The sequence below is a fragment of the Anticarsia gemmatalis genome, chromosome 5 (assembly GCF_050436995.1).
Source record: "Anticarsia gemmatalis isolate Benzon Research Colony breed Stoneville strain chromosome 5, ilAntGemm2 primary, whole genome shotgun sequence".
NCBI lineage: Eukaryota > Metazoa > Arthropoda > Insecta > Lepidoptera > Erebidae > Anticarsia > Anticarsia gemmatalis.
Genome location: NC_134749.1, coordinates 9,642,838 through 9,657,178, shown reverse-complemented (window position 1 = coordinate 9,657,178; position 14,341 = coordinate 9,642,838). Strand labels below are relative to the sequence as shown.

At 37.9% G+C, this 14,341-nt stretch overlaps 1 protein-coding gene across 1 annotated transcript; it reads left to right on the top strand.

The window, feature by feature from the left end:
• Positions 1–228: 228 nt before the first annotated feature.
• On the top strand, positions 229–915 carry LOC142972729 (ubiquitin carboxyl-terminal hydrolase-like). Its single transcript, XM_076113983.1, has one exon. It carries the CDS (start codon positions 229–231, stop codon positions 913–915), a length of 687 nt encoding a protein of 228 aa, XP_075970098.1.
• Positions 916–14,341: the final 13,426 nt, after the last annotated feature.

The following is a 14,341-nucleotide window of genomic DNA, read 5'->3' as shown; positions in this document are numbered from 1 at the left end:
TGTTGTAATTTAATTTGATTCAATCTCCTGTTTTATCATATACCTGGCACGCTTTCGTATGACTATCCACCTGTGAATATTATTCATATCATAACTTTTCTATGATTTAAAAAATATACACAAAAAAGAATAAAGAACTGTCATACATCAATGTCGAAAGGCGATTTGTGAAAGAATTGTTGTTACATTTTGCTTTAAACGTGAAATAATAACGAATAATATCTCAAAATGGCAGTCGCTTTACCCATGGAGTCCAACCCAGAAACTATGAACAAGTACTTGCAAAAACTCGGTGTGTCGGATAAATGGCGCATGGCTGACGTCGTGGGATTAGAAGAGGATGCTTTGAACTGGGTGCCCCGTCCTGTCTTAGCTGTTGTCCTGCTTTTCCCTCTTTCCGACGCTTATGAAAAGCACCGCTCCGACCAAGAACAGGAACTCGAGCGTAAAGGTCTACAACCTCCCAAGGATGTATTTCATCTAAAACAAGTCCTAAGCAATGTATGTGGAACTATAGCCTTGGTACACAGCATTGCTAATAACATGAACAGTATTGAAATTGATGATGGACTTCTCAAGAAATATTTGCATGACGCCAAGGGTCTTGACGCTGCTGCAAAAGGAGCGCTCCTTGAAAACTCTTCCGCCATCTTGGAAGCATATAGAGAAATAGTCCGCTCGGGAGGTCAAGAAGCCACCGAAGCCGAAGAGATCGTGAACAATCACTTTGTCACTTTTATCCACAAGGATGGAGTGTTGTTCGAGTTGGACGGACGCAAGGCATTCCCCATAAACCATGGCCCTACCTCTCCTGAACGTCTCCTCGAAGATGCGGCGAAGGTGTGCCGTGAATTTATCGCTAGAGAACCAGATAACATCGGCTTCAATGTAGTGGCTCTTGTTCCTGCCCAGTAATATTTTCCCATTTATCTAATTGAGCCTCTCAATTCGTTTATTTTAAATACATATTAATTACATTGTCAGACGGTCGTTTACGGACATGTAGAGTTAATGTGAGTCATATTCTTTTTGCTACGAGTATCATCGCTAATGAAATAATCGCGTAGCAGTGACGTGACGCGCTCGCGCAGAGTGCGCAGCGGCAACACGCGATCCTTCAATATGGCACTACGAAAAATGGTGTTCATTAATTCTCTTCATTAGCGAATACCGGCACATTCAGTTAGCGTACTCCGCTGCACGGACGTCGATTTAAGTCTTTAATTCATAATTAATCTCGCAGTATTTAACAAATCGCCAGTCGGTGTTCGAAACGGTGCGTTCGTCTCAATTAAGATATCCGCGCGCACTGCCAACACGGCTCCCGCATTCCTCCTTAAAATTCTCTATCTTCGGAAACTAATTAAAAATTCGCCTCGCCTTCGTGGTCCGGTGTTCAATCGGGACGATATAACTTCATTTAAAAACGAGCAATCTTGTCGGAGATAAGGGCTGGCGAGAAAACAACGAAGAGCAGCGCTCGCCACACGCGGCTGCGACGCTCGCTCACAAAAAGACAAACCAAAGAAAGAACTCCAAACTTTTAAATGGAACGCGAGAGAATTCACCGCGTTAACTATGTCGATACTGGGAAGGACGCGACATCGGTAAGTCACGTCACCGAATAAATGACGCCGGCACTGAAATAAATATATAAATATTGTGTAAATAAAGAAAATAATACGGCGGGGACCCGAAATGCTTTAAATATTCAAATGAAGCGAGCCGAGGTGAAATACGAAGGTGCGCTCGCTCGAGTTGAGCCCAATTAAATCGGTGCCACTGAGGTAGAAATTAAAAACAAAAGGAAGATGACGGGGGTCCGGCGCGCATTTTTCTCATGAGTATTATTAGCGCGATGTCAACCCACAAAAAATGGAGTTAGAGGGTTGTCGTGGCCGCGATCATTATCGACAACAACCCGCGTTTTGTATTGTTTTGATAAGTGTGATGCGCTTGCGCTGCGACGTTTTGTTGACATTTTATATTCTCCATACACATGTGATTGATAAGTCTCTGTCAAAATTAATTGCGCTCACTTTTATACTGCATTCTTCTTATTTAGGTTACGTAAAGCTTGCAGCTTGGCAAGTGGTTATTTTTTCATGTTGTGCTCTTTGGAATTCGAACCGTTTCATTGCCGAAAGTACTTTATTTTAATCATAACAGCTTTTGAGTTAGCTTTAGCTTTGCTGCAGCGCAAATTAAATATTGTAGGACACTACTGAAGATAAATTAAACCATATTATAAACAAGATCTTTGCAGCCCTACTTGAAATCCATTAATAGCAACATCTAGGCTTACATTCATACTAACCTGGCACAGAATAGTGCGTCAATCAAATCTTGACACGAGTGAAGAGATGAAAGGTGAAAAACAAAACTCTAGCTGTCTGTACGTTGGTCATTAGTCATAGTTCCTCGGTGAGAACAGATTTAATATTTGCCTATAAATCAATTACTTACGTGTGGGGAGTCGCTTACCATTTAACGCTCTATTATTGTGCTCTCTTAAACGACTCTATGATAAATTACTTGATCGCTTTACAATTAGTTGTGTACTGTTGTGGTGTTCAAATGGTTTTTGCTCTACCTATAGGCTGAACACTTGTACAGTCTGAGGCTAGTGTGTTACTGAAATGTTATCTTTGAAAAATAAGTTTGATTGTGTTCATTAAATGTTGTTTGAATGTAATATTTTGTTTATAATTTCGTCAACCAGCTTCCTAAATGTTGTTTTCCTTCAATAGTGAAATCAATACAACAACCGATTGCAACAATTACGTCATACCGATAGCTAGATAGGTACATACATCAGCTTTGCACATTAAACCGCATGAACTTCAGTTACAAGTTCTATGCACCTGACCCCTGAATCATCATATTCTTCTCCATTTAAGTCGCTTTTTTCGACCACGTATAGAGATTCATTAACACTAGCGACGACCTCAATACGACCGCACGATACGTTCAAACAAAATGCATTTATTTTAGACAATGAGGATCTAAGTGTTTATTGGGAAAGTTATCTACATACACCATCCTCATACATCGACAATCATATAGGATATTAATACACTGCTGTATTTTAATAGTCAATCGTTTTAATAGTTTAAGAAAAGCAGCATTGGAAGTTACACCATTGTTGATACGTGATACGGTGCAGTGAGCACTGTGGCTCGTTGTGGAGGCGCTCCACAGGGGTTCCACTTGGGCCTACCGACGCTCATCACTATTCAATAAGCTCCATTTATTGAAATTACATAATTTGTGTGTGAATAATGACGATTGTGATGAATCTTCGTGGGCGATGCGAACGACTTAAACCCGATTAACTTTTGACCGCTGTACGATATTAATAAGAGTTGTTCGACACTCGCTCGCTCGCTTTAATGACATGGAGATAGACTCGGCCGTAAGCCCTCGTTGACTCCATTGATTTCTGACATCGTTTATTTGAATGGACAGTATTGTATGTTTGGGCGCTCTACAGCTTTGTATTTAAACTAAGTAGTTCTACTCGGTGGAGTCTGCTTAGAATTAATCGAGCGTAGGAAAGTACACTTGTCTGTGCTTGGAAAATAAAGGTTCTTTTCTGCCGTGGGAATATAGGAGTTAGAATTTTGTTTTTAGTCCTAAGTTTGTGTTCAATGCAAAATATCAAGATCTGGTAAAAACGTCAACAGTAAATCCATACAAGAACATGACCCCGTATACTTTAGATATATTTCTAGTACCATGACAAATGTTGGAACGTACATCGGCATAAGCTTATAATGCAATGTCTCATAATGTCTCGGCCACTAGATAGTCAAATATGAGCTTATTATTGTTGCCATCGTAAGATTTATAACATTTTCGCAACATTGCGCAAACATTCGCGACGTAGGTACATTATTGTGGCTTATGAATAAAACATAATTCTTGTGTACTTTACCCAATGTTGGAATGTGCCTAACCATTCTATAAATCTGTCATTTTGAGAAATAGCTTGGCTATGTCATTCTTTTTCGTGTGAGGCATATTTACTCATTGTTGAATAATAATCGTTACAAGTCGTTATGATGTACCTACATAGAACTCTGAAGGGAAATGCCTGAAAAATGCTTAACTTGCAACATGAAAATACACCAAAAATGTCTTAGTAAGATGTAAGTACCTATAAGTATACTTACGTCTAAATTACAGTTCTAACTAGTCTGTATTTTTTTTTATTATATTGCCACTACATTCAATCTTTAAAAATGAAATTGATAGACACTTACTTCACGCGGTTGTCTCACTGGGACCGGGCTGTTGAATAAATTCTATTCTAATAGGTATGCCAAGGTTCGTCACACATAAAATTATCATTGCAAGTTTTCCGCCCGCATCTTTGCATGCGTAGAATTCCACCCTCTTCGGGAGGCGAATTTCCAAAAATCCTTTCTTAGTGCTTCTCTACACCTAAGGAATCTTTATACCAAATTACAAATTTCTTCGCTTAATAGTTTTGGCTGTGCGTTGTCCATCAGTCACTCAGTAACGGAAGAGTTTTATATAAGTACTTACCTACATAGATTTACCTTACTTTGTCTGGATATTGTATTCTAAAGTTCACTTCCTTATTAGGATATTGATTTCCACCATAGTCCATTAAACCGATTCGTGGTATGCGATTTTATTGGCAATGAAACTGTTGATAGTACTCGGAACACAATTATTTTCTTTTCTTGCAATTGTAATTCTAATCGTACACTAAGACACTGAGCACGTATGAGTCCAGTTATTATTTAGATCGAATGAATTACTGCGGCATTCTTTTAACTAGAAGTAAGTGGAAAAAGTAAGTATTCATGAAATGGGTATTACAAGAAAACATACTTTTAATGTTTGCTTAAAAGCTTCACATGTAAAAGAATGTTGGTATGTTAGAACTCACTGATGCCGAATGAAGTAATAATATGAGTAAATTAAAACGGATATGCTACTTTGTTTTTAATATAAAACATGTAGAAATACCAATAGCCTATGATTCAAGTATCTTCATTTTAATTTATCAATCATCATACCGATTGAAGGTAAGTAAAACATAATGGTGTTATACAATTTGTTAACTACATGCAGATTAAAACCGTTTATTCTTCAGGAATTCATCATCTTTTAATCAGCACCACAAGTTGCAGCTCCTACATAAAAACAAATGAAACCATAAATAATCATTTTCCACCCAGATTTTCGGGTAAACGACCAAAATGTCAACATCCAACGACATAATATACGTAGAAAGCTGGATGATATGTACAAACGAAGCGCCTGCGCAGCCACGCCGGCCGTTTACGACTTCCGAGAAACACCGAAGGTACCCGAGTGTCCACGACGCTATCCTAAAAACGGTAAATCGTCTAAATTAAGTACATTGTGACCATGCCTGACTTGTATTTATTAATATGAGATGTGTATTAATTTGTGTTAGCCCCGCCATGTTTTATTGTGGACCTTTTTATATTTAATGATAATTATGGAAAGGAGTTGAAAGATCTTGTGTTAATTGGTGGTTTGACTGGATCGTATCTACATTTGATTATGAAAAGGATAGGGCGGTGACATTGCATAATGCATTATTTAAACGTTTATGTATATTACAAATTCTCAGTAGCAACCCGGAGTTTGGAAGCGTGCCCGGTAAATGGCAATAGACTGATCTCCGATTACATTGGACCTAACGTAACTGGCGTAACGTGGGCGGATTATGTAAAATATAAATGTGATGCTATGTTAATTTATTATGATAATGTGAGAGGTTATTGAACTTCCTACTCTACATTTTCTTAAGGAAATGACATACTTAAATAGCAAAACTATTCAAAGTACTCATATATCTTTTTTCTGTTTTTACCGGATAGGTTTTACTAACAGCTCTATTTTCTCGTAAAATCATTTTTGGCGGAACAGAAGTTATTGTTATAAAAAAGTTGCATTAATTGTATTTAGGGATTACATACTCTATATTGTTGGGATCAGTATATTAAATAATAAAAAAATGAAAAAGAAAAAGCGAACAATTTTTTTTGAAAATAAATCATTATATGAATTAGACTTTTTACGCTAAGCTTAAAGCAAAGCTTCTTCTAGCAAAAAAAATATATATTCCTACAAGAAGTAATCACAATAAGTGAGTTTTAATTGCAATAAATCAATATAATTACCTTTTTTCGTAGATAAATAATTCGTAGCTATATAACTTGCTAAATCATTGTAAAAACTAACCAATCTGTAGTAACCATTGTAACAACCTACTAAATAACATTTCATTCTACTCGTGCTAGCGTGAAGAGTGATGGATTGGTGTTCTTTTAATAAATCATAGCCCGCTGTATGAATCTCGTGTGGAATACAAAAGTAAAACTAAGTACTTTTTCTATTACCAGAATATATTTGTAAACAGCATAGCATTTTACGATAGTCTAGAAAGTTACAGAGATTATCATAATTTAAAGTTATATCGACCAACTTTTATTTGAAGCTAAGGTGCGTTTGTTTGCATTGTACATGTGACGTCTTTCCATGTTTCCGATTCCGCCAAATCATACTCAATTTTGCATCTAATTATCATTGTGAATATTCATAAATTTATGCATTCGGTAGTCAACAAAGGACATAAAACAGTTGTAGGTTCAAATTCGGCAGCGGCCGCCCGCAGTGAGGCTTACTCCCTCAATTATGCCCCGAATGAATTCCATTAAACAAACGCTGAGTTTTACTGCTGAGACATTAAGTCGACAGTACTCGTAAACTCGCCACTTGATTGATAAATTCTCTTCAGTAACTGCCGGAGCGTCGGCCGGGTTATGATGGCTACCGAACGACATTAAAATCGCAGCGAGCATGTAATGCACCAACATAGTTATAATATAAAGTAGGCCACTTAAACTTGGCAATATCAGTAAGTTGCGAATGTTATGAAGGCTTATAGCTTCCGAACGAGCGGACGCTTATATTCATTAGGTACTGCTTACAGGGAATTCACGCCGCAAGTACCACTGCAGTACCGTTACGTGTCAGAGCCTTTTCAACGTTCCTCTCGTACCATATCAATAATATCGTATGACCATTTTACGTAATACGAGGTCATAATTTTACTTTATTGCCGTCTTGAACACAAGTGACGAAAGTCAATAAAATATGTTTATGATATCAGAAATAATAAATCGCCGGTAGTACCTACTACCGAGATGGTATTTCTTTCTTATTTAATTTTGGGTTTACATTTGCATGCATACTATCAATCATATCAACTGTGACCTTTAACGCGAAATGTATCGCGCATTCTTTAGAGGCTAGATCTGTGCAATATCTTAAGCAAATATACGAACATTTCATGTTTTATGATTATAATTCAAGTAGCAATTTTTTGTCCGAAATGTCGCTTGAAATATTAGTGAGTTAATAGATGTAATAAATCTTTGAATGTTATTAATATTGTCACATCGACTGAGATATTTTAGGATAACTGTTTGTTGGTTCTAGGAACTACCTATGTATCGTCGTGTCCGGTTAATTGGTAAAGTGGTGGGCATCCGCGGAGGGGGGAGTGGGTAGATTAATGAGCGGCTACCGCTGGCTTATCGCGCAGCATCTCGCGCATGACTGATCATCTGTCGTGCGCCTGCGCCTCTATGCCCGTTTAGTGATGGAAGAGGTGATCGCTCACGTGCCTGTCGATATTCCAATGCTTTTTTTATGCATAAAATACGAGAAATATTAATCAAAATAGGCATAGTACACCTATTCGATTACTTTGAAAAATATATAGGCAGGAATTGAGGCAGGTATGAATCGAACCTTTGGTAGATTCCGGTTAGACGAATACGAGATAGCAATTACTTCGCAAAATACAAGCAGCCATCGAGATCGTATTTACCGGTACAATTACATCTCTACCAAACTTTCAAATGCACAAATGCATCACAATAACATCGATATCGATTACGAAATGCGTCGAGCATCCCTACAGTCGTGATATGACAGCGGACGGTGGTTTCCCAGAAGTGGCCTGGTACCTTACGAGCTCCGTGCCACATTCGAACTGACTTTTTTCTCCACACCGTAGTTTTATTGGGCGCATTCAAATATTTTTGTCGAGATCAAACGACGTTTAGATACGTACATTAGGATTAATGTTGGACATCACTTATTTAACAAGTAGGTACTGTTACCGAGAATTTTGAATGTATGCCTGTATGTACAATTGTTCTCACGCGATTTTGTATAGAATGTCCATTGTTACGCTGTAATGTTCGCTTTGAAAAATATGAGGTTCATTTGGATCTTATTTCCATTACGGCTACTGTATCTTTTTGTGATGGATCTGGCTGTTTGTTTGTCCATTTATAGCTTTACTCTTTTTAAAGACGAAGATAAAAACTACGGATTGCAGCTTATCCAGTTCAATCTCTACTTAATCATACTTGCAATATTGATTTTTGCTGTGTTCCGTTAGTTATTTGTTGTAAACATCTACTATTAGTATGCCATATAACATCAGCGACGATCGATAAAAAAATAAAAAACAACATATTTAACAATATAACATACGTTCCATATTACCGACAGCAAAAACTAAAATCTTTTCATACAGTTTCATGCTCCGTAAGTCATTTGATCAAAATTCGAGTACTTAGTGGTAATTTTTAAATTATACCACGTAACAAAACACTGGTTGAAATCGCGTGATTTGTAGCAATAATTCCTTAACAAATATATCTGTAAGTTTATTGTTACGGGCAGTTGTGAAGAAATAAAAAATACCTTTAAATTATACCAATATTGTTGCATGACACATGTCCAAGTATCGTATTAAATGTTAACAACCTTTTATACAAAATTATACAGCCTAGCCTTTTATGTGTTTGTCCTGAGTGTGACTTTGTGTGACTAAACTAACCTTAATATAAGGTGTAGCTGTTTATCAACATTCTTAAAAATAAGTTGTTACATTTTAGCTAAACGTTCGCAGCAAAAAAAAAGAATACATGAAACGAGTAAATTAATTAAATGAAATGCATCTAAAAGCTGTAGTTTTTTTTTCAATTTATTGGCAAGGACTTTAGTCAACGAAAAGTTATGTCGACTTCCTAGGGAACCACAAACTGTACTAAAACTAAAAAAACTGCTAAACCTACTCAAACTAAACTGTATTTAGTACTATTATTTGGGGATGATGGAATCATCCAAATCATAAGGTACAGTATAAACAAAATAACTTTTCCTATTTTCACTCTAGACACAATATGGTAACGCGTTAGACATAGACCAGCTACATAAACAGATAACATCACATTCAGAAAAGAACAATCACCTAAAAGACAAACCAGAAGCACTTGGACACAAATTAATCGTTCATTTAAATACAAAGACTAATTTAATAAGTGACCCGACTTCCAAATGTCAAAGCGTTTCATATAAAAAACGAGAAAGAAACATGTAAGAACGATGGGAGAGCACGACGCTAAGACCGTATCATGGGAAATGTGACTTTTTATACTCCAAATAAATTGGGAGTCATTTCGGGAGGTTTTTTTGTTTGTTATTGAGTACAATGGGTGGACAAGAGCCTGTTAGGTAACGTTTTAACATCATTATAAGTGAAAAGCTGTGACTGATCGTCTTTGAGTACGCTCGTTATGGGAGGCGCTTCTAGGAAAATTGAGGCATCTATTTGTTTTGAGTTTGGTTGTAGAGTTTGTGGTAATAGACGCTATGTAGCGTTTTCACGTGTTATACACATACCCTTACATATAGACATAGTACTATACTATAATTAGCTCGATCTTGCAATATTTGAATTAAATGTTTGTATGGTATTTGTAGAGTCGATTTTTTCATGATACATTTTGCAGGTGCCCAATATTTTGCAATCCACCTTGTCTGTTTTATTTTTTTCCACCATCTTAAATGTTATCTTATCTAGCAAATTAAAAACAAAATCTTTTGTTTCCAAAAACATAAATATATTTAAAACAAACCAATAACAGATATCGTCCCATAAAACTATGATAAAAATCTTTGCCTCACTTCCGTTCGGAATTCGAAGCAAAAAATATTTTATTTTCATCCAATACAGGAATTTTTGAGGCTACGAAGGACCGTGGGACAGTTGGTCACGTCGGGTGCTCCCTGGGGGCCGGGGACTGCGGTAGCGCCAGCGGAGCACCCCGCCGGCTTGCCACTTACCACACTAATATTTAATTATGATTAGTTGTAATTATTATAAATTAATTTATACCCAGATTTGGGGTTTCGGAGTTATGAGCAAGGATACGGTTTGTTTTCGGTAATATTGTTTCACGCCTTTTAGTTTTTTCGTAGAGAAGTACACATTACGAGTTATTTACAAATATTATGAGAATAATAAGTTTGCAAATATGAATAGTTTGTTAATCAGCAGTAGGTATATCATATTGTTATTGTTGTCGGTTGGTAAGGTCAAAACATCATTAATGGTGACATTCATCTTAGAACTCCATAATGTATCAAGTATAAAAAATGTTAATGGTTTTATAGAAAATAAATCATTTGGTTAAACAATGTTTAACAGGTCAATGGTAGAGATTGTAATAAAATATCATTGAAAACTTAGAACATTGGCAAACTATTGTAAAATGAGCTTTATTATCAGTATACTTAGAAGCTCTAATGAAGGTTACCTGCCCAAAACACTTGGTGTTCATATCTCAGACGAAACATGCAAAGTATTTCTTTAACGATCTCTTATTTTTTATACGGAATCTTCGAATTCTAACCTCTAGTTACAGACTCAAACAGATCATGAGATAGGCGTTGTTTAACTTTTTTTGGTCACATAAAACTACCATAACCGCCTATGATATTTAAGTATCGACAGATACATCTGGGACGCTCGGAACATTGCCGCTGCGCCGATAACAGATGATAAAGTAATGGCCGAGATAGAGCGGCCGCTACCGAATCTGATACGCCACGGTAGCCCGCCGAACACTCACTCATACCATACAACATTTACTTTATTGAATTCCATTCTAATGACCGATCGACATCTCGGCCCGCCAGAACAATTCGATTCACATATAAAAGCGTATACGAGCCTCCCGCGACAAAGCAAACACGCTGCGCTAATTTTATGACGAGACAGCGCCTTAAGACGTTACGCTGAAGGGCTAATCCGAAAGCCATCAATATACCGTTATCTAGAACGGCGTCTGTAAACCAAGTATACGATCCATAAATGAGTCGACAAGTGGCGGCGCTGAAACCCTAATCGGCCGTGCAAATACCCACGAGGAAGAAACTGCCAATATTTATAAGGCTAAACATAAAATACCACAATAAAACGAAATGCGTCGACGCAAAAGTTTATGCTAATCGGCACTAAAAATATAATAAAAGTGTGACCTTGGTGGACGCGTCGCGTTCCTGCCAGCCAGTTACTGGAGGTGCTGTTCTTAACCACACAATGTATGCCTACATGACTCCTAAAATCTGTCATCGTGAGTTAAACGACACATAAATCGTTGAGAATTTGACACCGCATGAGCGAGTCGCCCTATTGATTTATCGCCTTCCTTAAACATGAAACATGATACGCGAATAGAATTCATTAATCGCTACACATCTACCTACAGAGTAGATTTTGTAACATATTCGGTACAATCACATATTATTGATGCATTCGTTACATAAGTATGGTGGCGGGTATCGGCGGCTAATCACGAACACAGGTAGCGTATCACCATCATCTCGCTCGCGACTTACGATCCATTCCGGTTATTAATGAACTCGAACCATTTTCGAATTTCGCCGCCGCCCGGACAGACTATTGACAGCTGTTTATTTATCAATGTCTACTTGACTCGGGCCCAGGCATCATCCGATGCAAATATTTGAATTAGTATTCAATGAGCACACGCTTCGCTTTCACAACTTCGGCTCGAAGTAGCGTACACCCATTATTGTTCATAGAAGTTCACAGTAAGAAAATCAAACGAAATCCCGCTGGTTTCTTTGCTCGTATCGGTCGCATTGAGTTTTTCCTATGGAATAGTCAATAACATTAACATTTCATAACAAAGTTGTCGGCAACTACGGGAACCGGCGTTTATTATTACGTAGACATCATGCTAATAGTCGTCTAAAAACTAAACTTCGCCGGAAAAGCTATCCGGGCGTGTCCAGGGGTCCGTCTTGCCGCCGTATTACAGATTAATTGATGCTAATTAATAAATTAATTAACCATGTTAATACTACGCTTGAGAGATTCCAGTTTTTCATGTGCCACGTTCGCATTTGTCCGAGGTTCATTTTTATTGCGACCACAACGTTCTCCCTTTTTGTTATGTTAGACGCTCTCGATACGGCACGATCTCGTTATGTGACCATGTTCATATTTCGATATTAATTTATTGAAATTAATTAGGTATGTGCTTCGCCATGAACCACGCGCTCCTTATAAGGAGCCTGTTATGACAGTCATTCATGTTTTAATGATTGAACCGGTGCGGCATTTGATCATAATTTATGTCATATTTTCTCATTTGTTTTCACAATAATTAATGAGAGACGCGTCGCTGACGAGGTTTTGTACTGAGTTCCATAGAGTTGCGTCGTTAAGATAAGCAAAGAGGCTCTGTGGAACGTCTTCTTGCTGCGATTCCTTCGTCCGGAAGAGTAGTTACATGTCTTAATAGTGTTTCAAGTATTTTTTATGTGAAGTACGCGTGGATGTGTAGTATAGTGACATATAATACGACATGTACAGTGGTCGCTGGAAAAACTGGAAAAACGGAGTGGCACGCGCGTCGACCATTGAAGCTTGCCGCCACCGAGTAAGTCGTCACGTATTGGACTAATGTTTTTTCTTCGAAATGCATTCATTTTCAAGAACACGACACGGCTCGTTCCTTCCTAAATCTAGATTTGGAAATTGCAGTACGTGATTCAGCGACTGCGACGCTGTGTGGGCGTACGACTATTTTGATACCGTCTTTGTCTTCTGAGAACTTTTTATACTCGCGTCTAATATGATAAGCAAATTGTACAGAGTAAAGTTAATACCTCCTGTATTCTAGGGAGCAACAAAGATACGACGGTTATGTGTCGTAAAAAATGCTCGAAGCTCGCGATATTAGAACAAATCATAATAAAATTGCAGCGAAAACAAATTTTGTCGGTTCGCAAGAATTTACAAGACGCAGGCGAGCGAGCCGGCTCGCACGCGTCCGCTGCGAACATAAATACGAACTGGCCGGGCACATAATATAACGAGTATAGGAGGCCAATTTAACAGACTTATTGTCTCCGTGCGGCTACAATGCGAGACACGGAGGGAGACGCAAAAGGAGCACGACGCACGGGGAGCCCGACTCTGCCGATACAAAACAATGGTATTTAATCAACGATGATAAATGCTGTATTCAAGCACGTTTTTTAACGATACTGCCGTATTGTTTTGGCGGGAGCTTACCGTTGAATACGGAGATAAGTCGCCGCTGAGAGTGGCTTAGCTGACAAATTGGAATAAAAGGAATATTTATTCGTGTTGGAAATCGTGGGGCCTTGACGTGGGGATTTTGCGATTCCTTGATATATTCACGTATTCTGTAGACGCAAGGTAGACACGACACTGACCTTTTGTTGCATGTTCACCACGCTAATATAAACACTCACATAATATATTATATATCGTAGGTACTATTTGTTTCCTTGCGTTTAGTAATAAAACTGATAATGCAGTTTTTTTCAGCAATCTCTTCTTTACATACCAAAAGTTCCCTGACACCAAACTACTATGAAGATGGATACAACTTAAATTCTGTATAAATTAATGGTTGCTCAGTTTAATATGCTCTATAAATAAAAGCCTTTCCGCAGATCTGCGAACACAGTCCACTTCAGTTGCGCGCAATTCGAATTTTACGTCATAAAAGATATACAAGCGCTTCGTACGCGCACAGTTTCATATAAATCACGCACATTTTGTTGAAATAACGCTGAGAGAACGATTGGCATCTGTAGTGGTAGGAGCGATCGTAAATTTGTGAGGTTTAACAGCAGGACGCCGTATTGAGGCTGAAGGACGGCGCAAGCGCATAGAACAACTGATTTATTGAAATAAGCACGCTGAACATGACGCACCTGATGTATTTGTTCCTCTCAACACATGACAATCATGACGATTGTTTGCATTGACTTATGGACTTTCATATTTCAATGATTGGGAATATGGGTAATAGTCTGTTTATCTTCGGTTTTTATATTTAGCGGCTTGATCGGTTGTCTAGCCTTCATTAACATCCCCTTCGACGCTTTCCACAAACAATAGTAA